General features: G+C 43.2%; 1 protein-coding gene across 1 annotated transcript in view; it reads right to left on the reverse strand.

Moving 5' to 3' along the window:
• The window catches only part of TRIM44 (tripartite motif containing 44), a 171,877-nt gene that overhangs the window by 5,868 nt on the left and 144,820 nt on the right, over positions 1-21,189 (reverse strand). Inside the window, exon 5 of the mRNA XM_027837657.1 lies at positions 6,439-6,571. Within this exon, the coding sequence (XP_027693458.1) occupies positions 6,484-6,571 (88 nt within the window). The 3' untranslated portion in view covers positions 6,439-6,483. The remainder of the gene's footprint in view (positions 1-6,438; positions 6,572-21,189) is intronic.

Here is a 21,189-nt window from a genome sequence, read left to right on the forward strand (position 1 = left end):
CTCTAGAATCCCACAATTCCATATGTTTGCTAACACTGCTTGTGGGCATCTCTTCCCTAAGAACTTGATTAAGAACTTGGCCAACATTATAGGTCACTCAGCACTCAGCTAGGCCAATAGTAAATCGAGCAGAAAAGCTTCCTTCATCTTTACCCTGAGGGTCATTGTCCTTGGAGCTTAGAAGGACCTTTCTCAGCTTCGGAAGTAGCCTGGCTGGGCTACTTGGCTGTGAGGTCAAAAATCTCCTCCCTTGGAAGAGGGGGGAGGGATGGAAGAAATAAGAATGTCTGGGGCACTGTCTTGCCCCTGGCTGTGAACCAGAAATTTTCATTTCATAAAGAACTATCTATCTCTATAGAAAAATCTGTGCTCTTTTGCACCCAATTGGGAAAGAGTTTAGGGAAAATGTCACGGGGAGCAGATTTCCAGCTCTTTGGCCAAAGGGAAGAAAGGCTCGAAATGAGGTCCACAAATTAAGACAAATGTGTCCTAGGTATCAGAGAGAGCTAATGCCATGGCGTTCATCAGACCATGAAGACAAAGCCAGTCTTTACCCCTGAACTCCCCTTCTCGTGCCCATCCCCCGAAAGGCCTGCCCAAGCTAACTGCAATGTAGCATTCCAAAGCATGTTGGGAAGGCCTGGATCCTAGAAAAAAATCACTAAGAAATTAACCACACTCGTTGGTGGCATCTGTCCCGAAGGGAACAGAGTGTCTTTTGTGAAAGTTTCCCACCAGGAGCTTGGCTAAGCTTGAACTGGGGCCCTATCCTCCCACTTGGTATTAAACCCTCATCAAGACATTATTGTTCTTGTTTCATTTGTACTGCACCAAGTGGGGGAGGAAATTCAAATGTCAGTGAAAATATATGGCCCTTGGAGCCCCATGGGGCCCTCTGGCCAAGTTTTGGATTTATTTCTTTAGGTTAGTCGACTAACTCATAGTACCATGAAATGTGAGAGCAAGAATGGACCTGAGAACATAAATGTCATCACTAAAGGGACCTTGGAATATGGAGCACAGAACGTGAGAACTGGAAGGGACCTTAGAATGCAGAAGATAGACTGTCAGAGCTGGAAGAGATCTTAGAGCATAAAACATAGAACGTCAGAGTTGGAAGGGACGTTAGAACACAATGTCAGAGGTGGAAGGGACATCAGAAGATAGAACATAAAATGTTAGAGCCAGAAAAACTCTTAGAACAAAGAAGACCAGAACATTGGAAAGGACCTCTCATCCTATAAAGGAAGGAAACTAGGATGCAGACACTCCAATGAGGTCTCCTGTTTGTATGCCCTTTAAGAGACTTTGGCTGGTCTCATGGTCCGGACCATTCCCCAGAGGTTCAGCTTATTCTGATGCACACAGTCAGACTTGAGTTGGAAAGAACCTTTAGAGACCATTTAATCCAACCTTGCCCCAGGGCCAGGGAGTAGGCTACTTCATGGAGGCAGCCTCTTATATAATAAGAAAGTCCTAATTGTAAGCCAGCCCACATCACAGTGAGGCAAAATCCATCTCCCTCTGGGGCTGCAGATAATTAATTTCAGCTCTCTTGTACATGAAAGCAGTGCAAATAATGGAAGACAGCAACCACAACCCCCCTTATCTTGGTCTGGAGACTTCTCTCATTTCAGCTCTCAGACTGAGCTAAATATTTCCCCTGCTCTTCTAGGCCAGCAGATATTTGAACTCATTCAGCCTTACTCTCCCCTCTCACGCTCCCCTGATCATGTCCCAAGGAATAGATAACCATTTGTCAGATATGTTTCTGGGGGCTTCATTTCATGTATGGGCTGGACTCAATGGCCCTTAAGGTCTCTTCCAACTCTCAAATTCCATGATTTTTATCAATGGTTTTCATTCCTTTACCCATTTTGTTGCTATTCTCAAGACCCTTTCCAATTACCCCTGATTTTTGGTCTCAATATGCCCAACGATGAGCCAGAAATTCTGACAGAGTCTAGTAATGCGTGATTTGGATAGAGACGTCATAGCAGCATCTGCCATGGGGATGAGCTTAACTGGAATTCAAAGGTCTCTTTGGGGAGAAGTGTGTGAATAAAAATGGTGGAGGGGGACAATCAGTCCATCAGTCCACAAGCATTTTTCAGACTCCGCTAAGTGCCAGGCATAGTGCTGAGTATTGGGGATACAAAGAAAGGCAAAAACAGCGGCTGCCCTCAAGGAGCTCACAGTCTAATGGGGGAGACAACACGTACCTACGTAAACAGGTACATACAACATACATACAGAGTAAATGGAAGGTGCCCTTAGAAGGGAAGGTGCTAGCATCTGGGGGACCACGAAAGGCCTCCTGTGTAAGGTATGTCCCACCCCCTTAGGTATGTCCCACCCCATCTGATCTAGACAAACATGGGCTAGAGGTCAGAGACTGGATCTTGGAAATCACTGTTATCTTACCTAGTGTCCAGAACTGTGTTTTGCACATAGAAGGTATTCAATGAATACTCCTTTGAATGAATGAAATGCAAGTAGGGATTATTTCATTCTTTTTTATTCATATTCCCAACACCAACACAGTGTCTGGCACACAGTAAATACTTATTGGATGGTTGAAACCTAGAAAAATCTTGTTTCCATGACGCATCTCAGGAAATCATGAGACCCTGGGTCCGATGCTGCTTATAATTATGAGATCTGGAGGTGGGAGGAACCTTGGTGAGCAACCACTCATCTGAAAAAAGACCTGGGGGTTTTAAAGGATCACAAGCTCCAACATGAAATCAGCTGCGTAGCATGGTAGTCAAGAAACTCTAAGGTGATCTTGGGCTGCATTAAGGGAGGCATGGTGTGAAAGAATAAGGAGGTGATCTAGTCCCCTTGTTCTCTGCCCTAGTTGTAAAATAGCTAGAATCTTGTGTTTTTTTATTTATTTTTTTTTGGAGGCAGTCAGGGTTTAGTGACTTGCCCAGGGTCACACATCTAGTAAATGTCAGAGGCTAGGTTTGAACTCAGGTCCTCCTGACTCCAGGGCTAGTGCTCTATCCATTGTACCACTTAGCTGTCCCTTGTGCTCATTTTCATAAAAGACATCGATAAACTGAAAAGGGTACAGAGGAGGGCAACCTGGATGGTGAAGGGTCTCAAGTTGATGCCATATAAGAGAGTCTTTGAAGGGACCGGGGGCATTTAGTCTGGAGAAGACTCAGTGTGTGTGAGGGGGACCATCTTAGGGATCCTCAAACATTTGCAGAGCTATCAATTTGTTTTGCTTGACTATGCATACTTGTTACAAGAGGCGTGTTTTTCTTCTTTTCAAAGGGGGAGGGAGAGAAAATGAATATTCATTAATTGAAAAAAAATTAAAGTTTCATTAAAAAAAAATGGTTACACTTCTTCTATCAGGTCCCAGGGGACAGAACCAAGAGCAAAGAGAGGAAGGTGTGATGGTGCAAATGTAGCTTTGAATTTAGGATAAACTTTCTTACAATTAGAACAATCTTAAAGCTAAATGGCCTGCTTTGCTATTAGACTATGAGATGCTTAAGTGTTGGGATTGTGAGGGTTTTGTTGTTATTGTCCTTTTCCTTTTTTGCCTTTTGTTGTATCTCTAGAGTTTGAAAGCACAATATTCTGTATATAGTAGGTGCTTAATAAATGCTTGTTGACTTGACTTGGGAGGCAGCAGATTCCCCCTCACCTGAAGTCTTTAGGTAAAAGCTAGATCCTTTTTCAGGTGTGGGTTGGATCACATGACCTCTGACATTCCTTCTAATTCTGAAATCCTGAGACTGCCATCCATCTTGTCTACACCAAGCTACCTCCCTTCCTGGATCCTCCACCCCAAGAAGAGATTTTTTTTCCTTATCTTATTTCAAAACACTTATCCAACTCTAATTTGTATTCTAGCCATCTGATTACATGTCTAGTCATTCATTCTTTTTTTTTTTTTTTTGGTGAGGCAATTGGGGTTAAGTGATTTGCCTAGGGTCACACAGCTACTGAATGTTATGTGTCTGAGGCCAGATTTGAACTTAGGTCCTCCTGACTCCAGGGCCAGTGCTGCATCCACTGCACCCCCTATCTATGTATGCCCTCCAGTCATCCATTCTTACTACATTGTGTAAGATGTACTTACTACATTGAGCTCTGTGAGACCAGCAAATACGTTTCACTTATTTTTGTATCTCTTATGCCTAAGAGTTCATAAAATAGTTGTTGAATAAACAAAGAAATCTGTGAAGTCCTTCATTCAACTGAGATGGCCTAGAGGATAGAGTGCTGGATTTGGAGTCAGGAAGACCTGAGTTCAAATTGTACATCAGACACTTATTACCCGTGTGGCTCTGGGCAAGTGATAATAATGGCTCCTACCGCCCAAGGCTGTTTCAAGAATCAAATAAGATAGCAGATGTAAAATGTTTTGCACATCTTAAAATGTTTTATAAATGCTAATTATATTATTGTTGTTCAATCCAGATGCAGTACCTGAGTAGCTCACTCCACCAATCTCCAGTCCTTCTCCAGGTCATTATCTAGAGAAGGCCATGCTATGCTCACTTGCGAGGGCAGGGGGGCAGGTGCCTTATGTAAATCTTATGTCCCTTTTCCCAACAAGTACAATGAACTGTACACAAAATCATTTAATAAGTCCTTATGGATTGATTGATGAGACAGAGCGTTATGATGTCTGAAGATTACTCTGAGATTGACCAATGACTTTGGGTAGCCTGAGAAAACAGATTTCACTTAATTGTATGGCGATTCCCTTAATTCTGAGTGTGAATGGGCCAAGGGCAGTGGTGGGTAGGGAGGTGGGAGGAGTGGACAGAAGGCAAGGTGTGGAGTCAGAGCCCTTGGGTTCAAATCCTAACCAGCCACTCCCAGTGGGACTTTGTAATGATTCCATAGTTCCAATACGGCATACCTGAAAAGTAGTCATCCATCTCTTGCTTAAAGACTTCAGATGAGGGGGGACCTATGGCTGCCAGTCCCTTTCTTCTTAGCGTTGTTCTAGTTCTGAGAAAGTTTATCCTAAAATCACAGCTAAATTTGCCACTTCAAATTTAGAAGCATTTACTCTTAAATGCGTAGAACATTGCCTAGCCAATGCTCTTGTGCTCTGGGACCACACAGAACAAGTGTTATCACTTGCCTTGTGGACAAGTTATATGTCTTGCAGCAGCTAGGTGGTGCAGTAGATAGAGCACCGGTCCTGGAGTCAGGAGGATCTGAGTTCAAATCTGACCTCAGACACATAACACTCACTAGCTGTGTGACTCTGGGAAAGTCACTTATCCCTAATTGCCTCACCAAAAAACAAACAAATAAACACAAAATTAACTGGAAACTAAATAATCTAATTCTAAATAATTCAAAAAACAAATCTTAAAAAAATAATAATAAAGACAAGTTATATGTCTTCTCTGGGCCTCTGTTTCCATTTATTTTGTTTATGTTTTTAGATATACTTATAGATGAACTGTTGTTTCACCTGATAGAATGTAAACTCTAGGGGCAGCTAGGTGGCGCAGTGGATAAAGCACCAGCCCTGGAGTCAGGAGGTCCTGAGTTCAAATCTGACCTCAGACATATAACACTTACTAGCTGTGTGACCTTGGGCAAGTCACTTAACCCCATTGCCTAGCCCAAAAAACAAAGAAAAAAATAAAGAATGTAAGCTCCTTGAGGGCAGCGACTGTTTTATTTTTGTTTTTCTATTCCCAAGCCTTTAGTGCATAGTAGATACTTAATGCTGGATACTTCCTTAATAATGGTTGACTGAGTGATAGGTTGTTCTAAATGAGCTCAACCATCTCTTCTAGCTCTTAATCTTAGGGTCCTGGAGCCAACAGAGGCTTAATTAACTAAGGTCTCATTCCATGCAGATTTGCTACAAGGGCCTCTTCTTTCTTTTTCTTTTCAATGAGAGGAGGTGATGGGAAGGAGAAAAATGCTTGTTAATTAAAAAAAGAATTAAAGTTTCATTAAAAACTGGTTCTACTTGGTAGCAGGGTATAGAACTAAAAACAGTGAGTGGGAAGTAAGAAGAGGCAAATATAGCTTTGATTTTAGGATAGACTATTTAAATAGTAACAATAATAATAATAAAGAAAATTTATATAGCACCTACTGTGTGCCAGGCACAGTGATACTAATGATAATAGCTAACATTTATATAGCACTTACCATGTACCAGGCACTGTGCTAAGAGCTTTATAATTATTATCTCATTTGATCCTGGGAGGTAGGTGTTATTATTATCCCCATTTTACTAATGAGGAAACTGAGGCAAACTGACATGAAGTGACTTGCCCAGAGTCATCCAGCTAGTAAATGTCTGAGGCTATATTGGAACTCAGGTCTTCCTGACTCCAAGCCTAGCACTCTATCCACTACACCACATTTTTACAATCAGAACAATGGGAAAGGGTACATATGAGTATATCTGGGTATGTGTGTTAGTGTGAATACCTGACAAAGCTCTCCTCCATCCAGCAAATCGATGGCTTCTGCCTCTCAGAAGGGCCCGTTGGCTGATGAAGGGTCATCGTTGTCATATCTATGAGACCCATGGTTTGGAGGGATGGCCGGGAAAGGATTGAGTCTGCCAGAAAACAAAAGAAATAGTTGTCAATCATAAGACCCAGAACCCAGAGCCTAGAACCCAGAACCTAGAACGTATCCCAGGGAAGTGGTTGTGACCAAAGAACATTCTGCCTCCATAGGAGCTTTGCATTACAGGTGTTGAGCGCCTCAATAACAAAGGCGATGAACAATAATGATGATGACAGTAGTCACATTTACAAAATACATATGTTAGCATGTTTCTTCCTCAAAATAACCATGTGAGGTTACATCAGGGGATGACCATTTCACAGATGAGAAAACTGAGGATAAATTAATTATTTATGACCACACAGCCAATATCAAAGGCTGGATTTGAACCTAGGTCTTCTTGACTCAAGGTTGGACGCTCTGTCCATCATGCTTTTCTACCTCTCACAGCAATTGTCTGCCCCAATATTTTGCCCCCTTGCTCCTCACTCACCCCCACCCAGGTGTTGCCAAGGACCAGTTAATGAAAAAGGTGGCCTACCCTCTGGCCTCCAGCAGTTAAATAGATTTTTGAAAAAGAGTATGACACATCTTAATCGGACAAAGGTGCCTTTCTTGCCCCCTCTAAGTCCTTGGCTATTAATTAATTTAATAATTAATGCTGTAAAATGATTATTCAACACAGGTGGACAGAGAAGTCAAGGAGAATCAGCATCCTGATAAAGCTGAAGAAAAGATTTAATATTCTTTAGATTAAGGTCCAAGGATCACCCTCATCTCCTCCCCTCATCCTACGAGACAGGAACCAGGATGGAATTTTCTTGGCATCAGAACTGGATAGGTTTCAGTTAGGATGACCTCAAAATGGTCCTGGATGGGACATAGGAAAGAACATTCCATAGCAGAGTTATGCCAGATACCTCAGTTAGTTGGTGCTGGGTCAGCATTTGAAATAAAAAGCTTTAAATGATAGGTTTGGAACCCTTAAATGTTTTATGGGGGCAGACATTTAAGCATTTATGAGCTTCATTTATGTCCTATTAACCAATTAGTGGCAGTGGAGTTGAGTGGGCAGAAGATCTGGGCTCTTATCTCAGCTCTGACTCTTCGTTGCCTATGTCTAAAAGCACGTCACTTCACTATTCTGAATCTCAGTTTTCTCAGCTGTAAAATGGGGATAATGATACCTAGTACAGGGTTGGTATGAAGTTCAAATGAGATTTTATTTACATACATATATGTATATGTGTATATATATGTATACATATATAAAACGATAGATAGATATAACATATCTCTTAAACAAAGTGCTTACTCTTTATATAGTACTTTGTTAGGAATTGGGGGAGAGAAGGAAGGGAGGAGGGAATAAGCATTTCTATAGGGCTTAGTATGTGCCAGGCATTCGTTAAGCACTTTACAGACACTTTCATTAGATCCTCACAACAAACCTGCAAAGTAGGTGCTACAAAGAGATATGAAGTTCAGCTATGACACAGTTTCTGTCCTGCATGTCTAGAAGAGGGAAATGGGACACAAAGAGGTAACTGTAAGATACAATTCTTCAATTCCCCCATCCCCATCCGTTTCCCCAAACACAGAGTTCTGTACACAGCAGATGCTAAATAAATGTTTGTCAATGAATGTTAGAGAGGTAGGAAATGAAGAACCAGGTGAGGTCATGGGTGAAAGTAGATGGGAGGGCTTCATGAGGAAAGCAGCATTGAGCTGGTCTTTAAACAGTGACTAGAAATCCATCCAGTGAACAAGGGAGGGTATTCTCGGCATAGGGAACAAAACCCTATGGACATATTCAAAGGACAGAGTAATGTTTGATTGACCAATGCTCAGAGGGCATATGGGGGAATAATATGAGATGGGAACGGAAAATAGGGCAGTCCCAGATTGCGGAGGTCTTTGGATTCCAAGCAAATCCTTTTAACTTGTACATAGAAAACAATAGGGAGTCATGGGAGATTCTGAGTGGAGGAGTGACCTAAGGAAAAAGATTCTGGAAGCAGGATAACAGATGTATTGGAGGGGTGAAAGGGAAAGTGAGAGGACCTATTAGGAGTCTAGTCCAGTTGAGGGAATTGAGCTATAGCAGTGAGAACTGAATAAAGAAAGGATGAATGAAAAAGCATGTTTTAAGGACTTAAAGTTTGCCAAGCCCTATGCTAAGCAGGTACAAATATAAAAGCAAAAAGAGCACCTGCCCTCAGGGAGCTTACTTTCTTAATAAAAGAAATAAGTATCTAGAGGTGAGTGGTGGCTAGAATTGAGAAGGTAGGTCAGAAGAGGTAGGATCAAACAGGATTTGGAGACTGATTAGATAATACATCTAGGTGAAGGAAAGAAGTAAAAACAACAACATGGGCAGCTAGGTAGCACAGTGGATAGAGCATCTAGAAGACCCGTCCTGGAGTCAGGAGGACCTGAATTCAAGTCTGAGCTCAGACACTAACTGTGTGACCCTGGGCAAGTCACTTAACCGCATTGCCTCCAACACCAAAACAACCACAACAACAAATCCTTCAGTATGCTATCTAGGGTGAATAGTGGTGCCACAGACAAACACAGTGAAACGTGAACAAAGAAGTAGGTTTAGGGGGAAAGATGATTAGCTTGATTTTAGGCATGGTGAGTTTGAGGTGGAGATGTCCCGAAGGCCTCAGATGTTGGTGTGGAATTTAAAAGAGAGTTTACAATGGAGACATAAATTTGGGAGCCAGTGGCCCAAAGGCGACAGCCGAAGGCGTGGAAGCAAATGGGACTGCCAAAGGAGAACATATGGAAAGAGGAGCCAAGAAAAATGCTCTCCTTATGGGTGTCAGGATGAGGATGAGGAGTCAGGGGAGGAGGCAGAGGAATGTTCAGAGAGGTTGGAGGAAGATGAGGAGAATGTGACCTGTCAAAGCACCACCTTCAGCATCAGGGCTCCTTAACTGAGGAGTCTGGGAATTTGTTTTTTAAAAGATTTTGATAAGCATTTTTCAATCTAATTGGTATCCTTTGTAATCCAATGTATTTATTCATTTAAAAACTGAGAAAGGGTTTTACAGGCTTCACTAGACTGTCCAAGAAGTGCCTGATACCAAAAAAAACTCTCATCCTCCATGAAGCCTTTCCTGATCTCCACCACACAACCTCCCTCCATTTGTTCCATCTCCATTTATTTTGTATTTACTTATCTATGTACCTGTTATTTCCTTCATTATAATATGTGCTCTTTGAGATAAAGGATTATTTCATTGTCTGTCTTTGCAGCCCCAGCATCCAGCACAGTGCTTGGCACATAGGAGCTTAATAAATGCTTGTTAATTGAGTGACCCATTGATTTAATACCTCTCTCCAAGCCATAGAGTTTCAAGACCTTAGTGACTGTCTCTGCACTCATTCAATCCAGGATTATTGCCACTGTTTACCCTTCATATGCCCCCTTCAAATTTTCCAGTCTTTTTATAGCTTACATTTCCTCTCTCCATCCTACCCTCTTCCATGTCCACTTTGCTCCAATGACACTGGCTTCCTTGCTATTTCTTGAACAAGACACTGGCTCTTGGCTCCTAGCTTCTTCCCTGGCTGTCTGCCATGACTAGGATTCTCTCTCTTTTCATCTCTACCTCCTGACTTCCTTTAGGTTACAGCCAAAATCCCACCTTCTACAGGAAGACTCACTCTCCCAGCTCCTCTTAGTTCTCTCTGTTGATAATTTCCATTTTTTCCTGTATATGTCTTGTTTGCGTGTTATATCCTTCCATTAGACTGTGAGCTCCTCAAGGGCAGAAAGTGTCTTTTGCCTCTCTGTATCCCTGGCTTTTTGCACAGTGCCTGGAACACAATGGGAGTTTAATAAACGTTTATTGACTGATTGTTCCAAAAAAAGGTCTGTCCCAAGCCTCAGTTCACCTCTTCCCCCAGATCAAGAGGAAAAGGACAACCAGGAGAGATCTTATATTGCTGAACTAGATTTACTTCACCTGGCAGCATCTCTTTCCCTTGGGCTACACTTCTGTACAGGCAACAAACACTGGATTTGGAGTCAGAAGGGCAGAGTTCCAATCCTATCTCTCTTTTTTACCATAACCTTGGGTATGTTATTTCTTTTCTTTGAGCCTCAGTTTGCTCATCTGTAAAATGAATGGGTTGGATTCAATTCTAAAATCATTGATTTAGAGCTCAAAGGGACTTGAGAAGACATCTCATCTGACATCTTCATGATGAGCAAAATGAGTCCCTGACAGATAAGACAGCCTGCCCAAGGTCTGGGATGACCTTTATGGTCCCTTCGAACGTGAAATCTCATGATGCTAGCTAGGTCTGGAGCTGGAAAGGTTCCTAATGCTGCTGTGTATTTCATGCCTCACAACTGTTTCATTTGGAATTCAAGCTAGCCCTCGACCATTCAATGAGTCCATCTCCAACATGGTGCTTCATCCCTACCCCATGCTATGATCATCCCCCATGCAGAGTATGGCTCACTGGACATCTGTCCTTTTTGTTTCCCCCCTAGGGTGGTGATGGCTGCCTGTTTCAACAGAAGACTGGATGGCATGCAAGCATGCCCTAGCAGTGACTGGCAAAACAGCCTTATTTGAGTGGAAGTAATAGGCCAGATGGATAATATACGAAGGTCCCACCTGGTCCCTGATGTCCTTTTGCTCGCATTCAGTCCTACCCAGCTAGACACAGAATATTGCAATTTTTCAAGACTCTTGAGGGGTACGTGTCTGTGTGGGTGGGTGTGTGGGTAGGTGTACTGCTTTTACTACCAAATGAATTATTGATTTATATGACCACGATTGGTCACAAAGTAAAGATATGAGAATGTATCTCCTTCCCTTCTTTGAAGTGGAGGGGGAATTATGGATGTGGAATGCTGTATATATTGTTAGACTTGATTAATGTGTGTTGATTAGTTTAGCTAAATTGCTTTTTTCTGTCTTTTAAGAGATTCTTTGTTATGAGGGATGGTTCTTCGGGTAATGGTAGAGGAAAGATATGTCGGGGAATGAAGGTGACAAAAACAAAAGATATAAATGAAAAGTTTTTAAATAAAATAAATTGAATGTTCAAAGCAAAAAAAAAAAAAAAAGGAAAAGAGAAAATGAATGTGAAAATGAAGCTAGGTTTCCTGCTGAGTTTCAAATAAAAATGACTTGGGAGAAGCAAACTTTGCCTTTTTCTCTTTACTTTTGGCCTCCCCAAAGCAGCAGCATTTGGAGTGAAAACTCTCCCTGAGACTTGGTCCCGCCTGGGGCCAGGGCTGAAAGGGAGCACAGGAGCCCTTCCCAAAGCCTCTGGGCATATCTGAGCTCCAACACCCTCTGGGCTTTCAGAAGGGGGGGAAGGGAATCTCTCTTGCTTTTTACTTTCCCCAATTTCAGCAAGTTCAGAAAATCTTCCTCGACCCAGTTTCCTCATCTTGTCTTGGCATGTGAATAATGGAAACTCAATCTCTCTGAAGCCATTTCCCTTCCACAGAAATCACACAGAGAAGATTTAATAAAATTCTGGACTTCAAATTTCCTGTTGCCTCTGCTGTTCTATCTTGGTAGTTAGCAGAGGGGAAGGGGGGGAGGGGAGCAGACAATAAATAACCCAGCCTTAGACACTAATCTGTAATCTCAACGTGAATGGTGGCCTTATTCAGCCCCATATAACCAGTTCCAGGAGCTTCAAGTCCCACTGTGACCTTGAATGAAGGTCCTACTCACTGACATGCCACCCCATCTTGTGAAAAGAATGGGATTCACTAGCACAAATAACCATCAAGTAGGCTGCACTGCCCGTGTGGAAGAAGCTTTCCCAGAGAGGGTCCCCTCACTGGCTACCACCCTTTGATGGAATGCACTCCAACATTCCCTCTCCAGCATGGTGCAGTGGAAAGAGAGCTAGATATGAAGTCAGGGGACCTGAGTTCCGATCCTTGATCTATATGACTTTGGGCACTCTTCTGGGCAGAACCGCAGAATTAAGAGTTGGAAATGACCCCAGAAGCCATCTAGTCCAACTCATACATGAAAGGAATCTCCACTAGAATATAACCTGACAAGTGGTATACATATATCACAGACATAGCTCGATATAGCTGTAACTTTGATCTCTGCTCACTGCAGCAGTGAATGATGTGTGAGAAAGTTGGGTCTGTTGCATACCCATGAACTATATTCTTGGTGCTTGAGAACTTTGATAATCTTCATATGAGAAGATTTTAGAGCTGTAAAGGACCTCCAGAGGTTATCTACTCCTTTTATGGAAACTGAGATGCAGTGACTGGTCACACGGTTAGTAAGTAAGGACATGGTGTGGTGTAGCTAGCTGTAAGAAAATTGAATTTGGAGTTATGGTTCCAATTCCAACTCTCCTACTTAACAGCTGTAAGGCTTTGGAAGGGAGGTCATTGAAACTCATCAAGAAAGGAGTTGGACAATATCACCTTCCCTTGGGGTTGCTTCAAGTGCTGGGATTTGAACTCAGGTCCTCCCGCTCCATGACTAATACTCTTCCCCTTGTACCATGCTGACACTGCAGGGGAGTGCAAACCATTAGTTTCCAAACCTTCTCTGCCTGAGAATGACCATTCAGACACCCACCCACATCATTGTCACAGGCCCTGGGTGTTGATGGAAATGAGACACCTGTGAGTACTTATTGTTCTTATAAATGAGGACACCTTTTGGTAATGAGATTAAATCAAGTCGCAGATGATACCAACTAGCAAGAAAAACGTACTTGTCGCTGAAGCGGGTGACATATTTCCTCAACAAATCAACCACAGAAAAGCAGTGGCAATCTCATTCTCCCTCCCCTTGTTTCCCCCAAAGAGGACCCTTGCTGAATCCATTCATCTCTATAAGTAGATTTTCTTGTCTGGTTTCCCTATAAAACAGCTGCTCACATGGCAGCCTGCTGAGATGCACATCCAGCTGTGAGATGCTCCGATTAGAGGTTTTTCCAGGCCCTAACCAGCAAGCCACCCCCATCCATTGGCCTGCAAATGCACTCAAGGGAAGAAAGCTAGGGGCGAGCCAGCATTTCAGACAAACTGGCTTCCTGGATTCTGAAGACAGGAGAAAGCATTTCTATACTCACCTTTCCTGTGGTTAGGGAGAGGAGCTGTCACTAGGCCTCTCTTCCCTTAAAATGTAAATGAAGTTTCCTTACAGAGGTCTGGGGAGTGGTTAATGAGATGGCTAGTAATTGGGACTAATGCCAAGCATAAGGCTAGAATTGGGGTACCTTTTGGGGACCCAAATAGGAGGTCCATGCTTCAGACCCTGCTCTGGGCCTTGTGACATTAAAAAAAGTCATTTAACCTCATCTACAAAATGGGAAAAATAAATCCTTCAACACTTGCCTTCCAAGGTTGGTATGAAAATCAAACAGGATTAAGTACATAAAGTGCCTTTGTAAACTTGGGAGTTCTACTCAAAGACCAGTTGTCATTAGTATAATTATTATTGTCTAAACTTTCGATTTCATTGGTACAGGGGAATGCCCAGGGTGAAACTCCCTTCATGGATGCAGATTGGTGACTCCTCCTCCATTACCTCTAATATTAAGGAATTGCCAGGGCACTGAGAGGGTTAATGGACCTGCCATGGCCACATGCATGGTGCACGACACAGAGAAGACTTGAAATCAAGTCTCCCAGGTTCTAAGGTCAATCCTCTAGTCATTATGCAATACTGCCTTTCTGTTATTATTATTATCAGTATTATTATTATTTCTTTGATTGGGTCTGGACCTCACAGGTAATCAGTTTAGCAGAGTCTTCAAGAGGAAACTCTCTCTATCCATTTAGACTGACAATTGTCCTCCAACTTCATGCCTTAGGGAACTGTCTGGGCCCCTGGGAGATTAACTTGCCCAGGGTCATAATCCCATTTTGTGACCCGGGTCACCCTGACTTCAACCAGAGACCAGCTCTCCATTCTGCCTCTCATTATTCTCAATATTAATACCTGCCACTCCTACTACTACCATGAAGTCAAGTCCTTGATCTTATCATCACCCAAAAGTGGTCCACTTCCATTTTTGTGAAGTCCCAAACTCCTTTATCTGATCAAAATCTTCTGTATATTTTCCCTATGCTTTATGACTCCTAACCCTTCCTTCCCATTCCCTCTATTTCCTCCATCCCCCTCAGCTCTTTGCCTGGTTGTCACCCCTGGCCTGGCTATGCTCATCTCTGCTTCCTTATCTCCATTGCTTAGTGGGTCAGTTATACTCTCGATATCATCTACTCTTAAATCTCTTGCTTCCTTGCTCTATCATGCCTAGCCAAACCTGAACCCTGGATCACTCTCACCATTTTCCACCTTCACTCCTATTCACAAACCCACTGAGCAGAAATCCTCAAGCCAAGCTGACTGGGTCCACTACATACTTACATTATCTAATCTTAATTGGGCCTTCATAGTAGCAAAGCAAACACTCCCTAATCAAACTCTCCCAAGTATTCCAAAACTTCTCATCTCTTCTTAAACCTCCCATGGCACCACCTCCTCTCCTCTTTACAAGGCCTCACCTCATACTTTACTCTCCAAAATCAAAGCCCTTTGCCCAAAGCCCCTCTGCTCTCTTCTCCATCATCTCACATCACAAAGATGTTTTCTCCACCTCTTTCTCACATGGTCCTTCTCTTTGTAAAGCATGACTCCTCTACATGTATCCTTGCTCTCAGATCCTGTATCCTCCAGAGCTTCCTACTATCATCCCCACTCTAATTTTCAATATTCTACCTACTGGTTCCTTCCCTGCTGTCTATAAACATGCTTCTGCCTCCCCCATTCTTAAAAAAAATTTACTCGATCCTACCAGCCCCACTAGTTATGATCTCAATATTTCTCCCTGCCTTCTCAATCAAAATCCTTGAGAAAGCTACCTATATTGGATGCCTCTACTTCCTCAGCTCTCTCTCTTTCCTAAACCCTCTGTAATCTGGCTTCCAATCTCATCCTTTGGTTGAAATGACTATTTCCTATCACCAAAGTTCTTTCTTATTGGTAAACCTAATGGTCTTTTCTCAGTCCCTGTCTTTCTTGATCTCTGCAGCCTTTGATACTGTAACTCACTCTCCCTGAATATTCTATCTTCTCTAGGTTTCTATGATACTGCACTATCATAGTTAGTATAGCACCCAGCCCAGTACCTGCAACATAGTAGGTACTTAATAAGTGTTTATTGACTGAGTGACTGATCGATTCTCTTCCTGGTCTGACCACTCCTTTTTGGTTTTCTTTCTGCTACTCTTTGCTAAGTCTTTATCCATGTTATTCCCATTAAGCATGGGTGGCTCCCATGTCTCTGACCAAGGACCCCTTCCCTTCTTCCTCTATACTATCCTACTTGGGGATCTCACCAGCTCCCATGGTTCAATTTTCATCTCTATGAACATTATTCCCAGATCCATATCTTCAGCCTTAGTTTCTCTCCTGAGATCCAGTTTCTCATTTAGACATCTCAAACTGGATATCACGTAGGTATCTCAAACCCAACATGTCTAAAACAGGACTCATTCCCCCCAAAAAACCCTCCCTTTTCTAAATTCCTCTATTATTATTATTATCATTGGCACTACCATCTTCCTAGTCACCCAGAATTGAAACCTCTTCGTTATCCTCAACTCCTCACTTGTACTCCTACCCACATAAATGATCCATTGCTGAATCTTATTGTTTCTATCTTCACATCTCTTATAAATGTCCCCTTCTCTGCACTCACATAGCTATAACTCCAAATACATCCCCTCGTTGTCTCACAACTGTAGTATTGCAGTAGTCTGCTGGTGGGTCTCGCCACCTCGAGTCCCTCCCCACTCTAATCCCTTCTCCACTCAGCTGCCAAAGTGATCTTTCTTAAAAGTCATGTCTGACCGTATCACCGTCCTAATCAATAAACTCCAGTGGGTGCCTATTGCCTCCAGATGATCTGAACTGATCATCTGCCATTACAATCTCTTCATACTCTAGACCATTCCTATCTTTCCAGTCTTCTTATCCCTGACCCACCCTCCACATACTCTATCATCCAGCTCCAGGTTTACTTGCTGTTCTTAATTCCTTATGCTTCATCCTCCCTCTCTCTGCTTCTGCTCTGGTTATCCCAAGTGCCCAGAATGGTGTCCCTCCTCATCTTGGCCTCCTGGCTTCCTTAAGAGTCAGCTCTAATCCCACCTTCTTAGGGAGGCCTCCCCATCTACCTTTCACCTTTCCAACTACTAGCGACTTTCCACCTGAGTTATCTTCCATTACCTGGTGAATGAGTTTTTCATAGTCGTGCCTGACCTGCAGTAGAGTGTTCTGAGCTTGCATTGGTCTGATCAGCCATAGTCGGACACGCTGTACACTGACCCCACCATAGCCACGTTGTCTTGGTCTTCTTCAAGAATGAAGGACAATGGCCAACCATCCAACCAAATAATGTGTTATTAACATAGTCCCTCCTCTATCAGAATGCAATGTGAGTTCTTTGGGAGAAGGAGAAATGGTATTGCCTTGCTTTGTTTCTCCCACCCTTACTAAGACCAGTACCTGGCACACAGTAAGTGTTTGCTTAATCGGTAGTCACATGGCCAGCATATGTCAGAGGCAGGCTTGACGTTGGGTTATTGCATCTCCAAAGTCTGACTCTATTGTTGTTGTTGTTTGTCCTTCATTCTTGAAGAGGACCATCATCTTGGAGGTGATGTCATGATGTGCAAGTGAACTGGATTTAAGTGAGGGAGGGCTGTGCAAAGTCACCAGCCTCACTTTCTCCTCCACACCACCTGGCTCCAGTGGCCAGATACACGTCGGGACAACCCTGACTCTAAACCTGATATGCCCCCTGCCATTATTATTTTACTTATATTAACTTAATAATAATTACTACTAATACTACTACGACAAACTTCCTCTCAGAGTTGTTATAATCAAGGTACATTGTAAGCCATAAAGCCCCATAGAGATGTGTGCTATTATTATTATTAAAAAGCAAAGGAAGCTGCCCTGCTTTATAAGGCTGAAGCAGGGGTTGACCCCAGGGTCAAGGCACCTGCTCCATGTGGCAGATAATGAGAACCAGCAGAGGGTGCATATGTGCCTCAATTACTTTAAACCTCCCTTGCTGCTGCAGAGGGATGAGTCTTATGCAAATTACCTTTTTTAAAAATGGAAAAATCAGATTTCTTTTTCTTTTCTTTTTTTTTTTGTGCAACAATTGTTTGAGTCCATGGGATTGGCTCTGATTTTCTCTGCTAGGACCCTGATCTCTGGGCTTATCGCCTACCTCCTAGGCCCAGAACTGCCCCATGGGTGCCCTATACAAGTACACATGTACCAGCCACCAGGAGAGCTGGTGTATCACCAGGGACATACAATAGGCCATAGCAGCTTTTCTGGGTCAGGCATCTTTGGTTTCTCCTTTTTAATTAGGCTATATATTAAACACTTTTCAAGGCAACTGCTACTTTTTAATTAGGTGATGCCCAGCTATAGGATAGGAGTGGAAAGAAATAAAGAAAATTTCAACACTGTCCTATCTTCATGAGAAGAGGAAATAGTAGTAGGTAAGTGCCCTGAGGGCAGGGACTACATCATTTCTGTTTTTATACACAGCACCTAGCATAATGCCTCCTGGCTGTGGAGGCACTAAATAAATGCTCAGTGACCAAACAAAGATGTATTCTTCATTCTGTTTCCATCATTTATTACCTCTGGACCAAGAGAGAGGAAGGTATGTTTCCAGATTCATCCTTTGGAGTCAAAATCCGTCGAAGCCCTTTGCTTCCCTGACTCTCTTCATGCCCCTCTCCTGCCTGTCCATTATTGCTTAGTGAACATGATCTGGTAATCCTGGCAGGGCCGAACCTAATGAAATAGCTGGCTGGATTCTGGTGGCCAGGACCAGAAGACAATCCCTCTTTTCTCTAATGTCATAGAGAGAAACTGGCTCATTCTCTTCAGACCTTTGTGGCTCATTTTCTTCTAAAGGGGGTTCCAATCCCAGCCATATTGACTACCATGTGACCTTGAGTAAGTCACATCTCTGGGCATCCTTTGTAAAACGGCCCCATGACCTCTTCCAGCTTTAAGTGTAGGAACCTTTCTATCATCCTGGGTCAGAGATGAGGTTTTTGTTACTTAAAAGAAGAGAGAAGAGGAAAACACTCATGTAGACCTCCCCACTCACTAGGATGACTAGCACACTGCCAACACTTAACACAAGTGAAAAAGGCTCAGTTTAAAATATTAGGGCCGCGTTCAATACGATGCTCCCCCAGGCAACAAACACAGATGTTTAGGGGGAAAAAACAAGCCAACGGGAGCTGAATATAGAGCCTGCGTGGGGGATACTCAGACATCAGGAGGGAGGCTCAAACGTGATTATGTCATCCACTCACAGCTGGGAGCAGGATTGGAATGAGAGAGAATACAGGTGCCAGTCCAAGCAAGAAGTCTGCAAAGTGCCTGCTTGCCTCCAGGCAGTGCCAAGAACAGAATCTGTCTCTGGCTCATGCGTGGGCTTGCTTTCTGTGCTCCTGAGGCAGCAAGGGAGTCTAGTTAAAGCAGAGTCCTGGGTGGGGGAAAAATGACTGGATCAGGAGTCATAGGACCTGAGTTCAAATCCCATTTCTGCTACTTCTGGCCCTCGTGACCTTGGGCAAGTCACTTGCTTATGTTTTCCACATCTGTAAAATCAGTGGCTTAGACCAGATGGCCTCTGAGGTCTCTTGGGGTCTTAAATGTGTAAGGCGTTTTGCAAATCTTAGAGCACAGAATCATAGCTTTAGAGCCACGGTAAGTAGTGGCAGAGCCCATATTTTAACTCATGTCATGGGATCATAGATTTAGAGCTTGAAGGGGGCTTAGAGGCCTCTCGGAGGAGTTCAATCTCTTCATTTTCCAGGTGGGGAAACTGAGGCAGAGAGAGGTTTGAAGGACTTGTCTAGCTATTTAGTGTATGAAGTGGGATTTGAACTTACACTTAGGTCTTCCCGGCCATGCTTCTTCTATTCAAATCCAGCTCTCTTTCCTCTGAACCCGGACACTACCTCCCAACATCATCTCATCATCATCATCATCATCAACCTCACCACACCCTTCCTCATAAGCTAGGTGCTGTTATCACATCTACTTTATAGAAAAGGAAAAGGCCGCAGAGACTTGACTAGATGGTGTTGTCCACAGAGGGCCAGGCTCAGAGTCAGGAAGACTGGGGTTCACATCTGACCTCAGACACTTACTAGTTGTGTGACCCTGAGCAAGTATTTAATTAATTCCCATTTGCCCCAATTTCCTCATCTGTAAAATGGGGATAATAATAGCACCTACCTCCCAGGATTATTGTGAGGATCAGATGAGATAATAATAATAAGCAAATAATAATAAGCAAAACGCTTAGCACCATTCTTGGCACATAACAAATATTACATAAATGTTAGCTACTATTATTGTTGTCCTGTGTCACACAGAAAATAAGTAGTAGAGGCATGATTTGAACCCATGTCTCCACGCTAGCAGGATCATCATTATGTAAACAAACCCATAGAGGAGGTGGAAATGTTTGCAAATGTGAAGGATTTGGCTTCGTGGGTCCTCCTTTTTCCTGGGTTTACCTGTGTGTCTGCTTCTCAGTCCCCTTGTCCCGGAGGCAGAGTAAGCTCTGGTCACACCACTGACTGCCAGTTAACTTGAGAAAAGGCTAAAAAACCATTGGAACCCCAAGCCCCATCCGTTGCACCAATGCTGACGATGATGTGTCAGATTTGGTTAATATGAATCTGCCCCTATCGCCAGAAAGGCTGTGCAGCTTTGTGACAGCTGAAGAGATGAGTACCACATCTAATCTGACTTCATCAAACCACACCCGAGGGTTTGTCTGAATTCCCAAAAGGTGCTGCCTGCACAGAAAATACTAGCTCTGGCAGCAAGAGATGAAGATGCTACCGAGGCAGGGAAAAGGTGCAGCATTTCCTCAAGTGTTTGGCACAGAGGCATCCAGGGCACATAGAAAGGGGGTGAAGCTGCCCCTTTGGAGAGCATCTATTTGGAGGAGACCTTGACATGCCAGGCAAGAAGGGGCCCAGCAGAGTGGCTGGCCCATAAACCCATCATTCCTCTCATGTCCTCCTTTGCCATTTTCAGGCGGAAAATCACTGCCTTGAGAGGGCAGTGAAAAAATAAAAACATGACAAAATGAAGAACAGCCCCTTTCTGCCCTCAAGGAGCTTACGTTCTAATTGAAGATACAACAAATAAACAACTAAGCAAATACCAACAATAACAGCATTTAGCGTTCATGTGGCATGTTAGGGTTTGCAAAGCACTTTACATATGTTATCTCATTCGAGCCTCACAACAACCCTGGCAGGTAGGTGCTATTATTTCCACATTTTACATCTGGGGAGATAAGTTAGTAAGAGACTGGACCAGGTCACGGAGAAAGATTTAGACTTGGATCTTCCTGATTCTAAATCCTGTTCTATCCACTCCACCATCTCTACCTTCCCAAGACCTGGGAAGACCAAAAGAGAGAAAGAGACTGAACACTGGACTCTTGACATTATGGAAGCTCAGGGCTGGAAGGGCCCTTAGATGTTGTCAGGTCCAATTTCATTCCCAGAGCAGCAATCCTTTCTATAAGACCATGCGATAGGGGAAGTCTTCCAATGTCATCTTG

This window comes from Vombatus ursinus, unplaced genomic scaffold, assembly GCF_900497805.2.
Source record: "Vombatus ursinus unplaced genomic scaffold, bare-nosed wombat genome assembly UNPS02014822.1, whole genome shotgun sequence".
NCBI classification, from domain to species: domain Eukaryota; kingdom Metazoa; phylum Chordata; class Mammalia; order Diprotodontia; family Vombatidae; genus Vombatus; species Vombatus ursinus.